Here is a 1,947-nt window from a genome sequence, read left to right on the forward strand (position 1 = left end):
CTGAGGATGGAGAGGCACAGGAGCCGTGTCTGCCTTCCCACAGCTCCTCACCTGTACTAGGTGGCCCTGGCTCCTGTCCAAGCCAGGTTGCCCTCAGCATCACCATCTGTGGGGCCACCTCCCTGTGCCTTTCTCATCCCCTTTGTCCTTGAGGGAAGTGTGTGTGTGTGGACATTCCCATTCCAAGGCATGGATCCTGCTCCTCCATGTGCCAACACACCCCAAGTCCTGCATCCTCCAGTGAGGATTAGTTCTGGGATTCTGGGATCTATCATCCCATTGTTCCTTGCCTTTGTCGTTCATGAAATCCCACTGAGTCTCTTGTAATACACAGGTGGTTTTCCTTCAGATGGGATAACCAGGTTTTTCCTCAAGTCAATGGAAACTCCTCAGTTTTCTCCTCTGTCTCACGGTCCTTTCTGCTCTGTTGATGTGTCTCATGGCTGCAGCTCTGCTCAGCTTTGGAATGATGAGCACAGCACTATGAACTGAGTGTGATCCCTCATTCTGGATAAAGCTCCACACTGGGGTTCAGTGGAGGGAGTATTGCCCATTTCTGCTGGCTTTGGCCTTTACAAAAGAATTTACAGCTTCTGTTCTAGGGAAAGTTAAATGAAAATGCAGATATTTCCCCCCCCAGCTTTGCAGGTTTTGTCCTGTCACGCGGTTTGTGGAACACGCTGTGTCCCACGAGCTGAGACCAGGATGGCCAAACCCACGAGCCCATTTCCCAGTGCCAGCTGGAACCCCAGCCCTGCTGAGCCCTGCTGAGCCCTGCTGAGCCCTGCTGTCTCTCCACAGATGGGGGAAGCACCGTGCACAGACCCCAGCCCCTGCCTCCCTCCACCATGCACCAGGGGGGCCTCGCAGCCGCCGCTGCCGCCGACACCGGCTCAGCCTACGGGGCCCGGCACAGCTTCTCCAGCTACTCCGACAGCTTCATGAACGCTGCAGCCCCTGCCAACCACATGAACCCTGTCAGCAACGGCCTCTCTCCACAGGTATGTGACCTGCTTCCATCCTGCCTTTGGCTGACAGGACTTGGCTGCTTCAGATCCTCCGAGAGCAGGGCGAGCTTCAGGCTGTCACAGCGTGTTCCGGTTAACGAGGGGGTTGTTGCTGCTGTCAGGAAGTCTTGGAGGCAGCCTAGTTAAAGCATTTGGCTAATTCCTTTATCAGCAGCATCACGCAGCACTGTTCTGCAGAGCATTTGTGTCCTCTTAGTTCCCATCTCCACGCTAACGCGCTGCAACCACAAACAGCGGGACTCAGAGCATCAATGGTTGTCTGCTCGGCCCTCCAGAATATTCCACAGCCAAAAGTTCCAGGGCCCTCCAATTGTGGATTTTAATCTAATGACAGCACACTTGATGTTTTTAGTTACTGTAGAAGTAGCTCATGATTTGTGGGTGGCTGATTTAGAGATTAGCCAAAGCCAGCTTGTCCAAGTTCATGGATCATGGGAGTGCCATGGATTTGAGCTTCCTCAAAACACGGGGGTGTAGGTCTGGGATTTAGTTTTGAGAAACTGATTGTCATGGAAACAATTCTGCTAATGCTTTCCACAAGGTCAGAATGAGAGGTGTAGGTAAGTTTTAAAGGAGGAAAGGTATTTCACACCCTCTGCTTGTGCAGAAAAGTGGAGTGTGTGTGTTTTAAGTTGACCGGGCAACAGTCACGGCCTCCCCTTGGAATATACCCCTGATTTTCACATCCCTGCCTGAGCCCATGACCTGATGTGGGGTCTGTGCTCCAAATCTCAGCTCAGCCCCTCTCTGAAGTGCCTCTCCCATCGGGTATGTAGCTTTAAGTGCTGCATGTGACAGCAACGAGCCTCAGAGCAGACAGAGGTTAAACCTCCACCACCAGTGAGCCCAGAGAGAGCAGAGCTCATGCTCATGTGTTGTGGCAGCAGAGTTCTCAGCTGAGTGGACAGGGCAGGATGTT

General features: G+C 52.9%; 1 protein-coding gene across 1 annotated transcript in view; it reads left to right on the plus strand.

The window, feature by feature from the left end:
* PAX7 (paired box 7) overlaps positions 1–1,947 on the plus strand; it is a 120,468-nt gene that overhangs the window by 73,396 nt on the left and 45,125 nt on the right. The window contains exon 7 of the mRNA XM_027901904.1: positions 802–1,001. Within this exon, the coding sequence (XP_027757705.1) occupies positions 802–1,001 (200 nt within the window). The remainder of the gene's footprint in view (positions 1–801; positions 1,002–1,947) is intronic.

Source organism: Empidonax traillii, unplaced genomic scaffold (assembly GCF_003031625.1).
Source record: "Empidonax traillii isolate 1590-97213 ecotype Southwest subspecies unplaced genomic scaffold, ASM303162v1 scaffold819:size405531, whole genome shotgun sequence".
NCBI classification, from domain to species: Eukaryota; Metazoa; Chordata; class Aves; order Passeriformes; family Tyrannidae; genus Empidonax; species Empidonax traillii.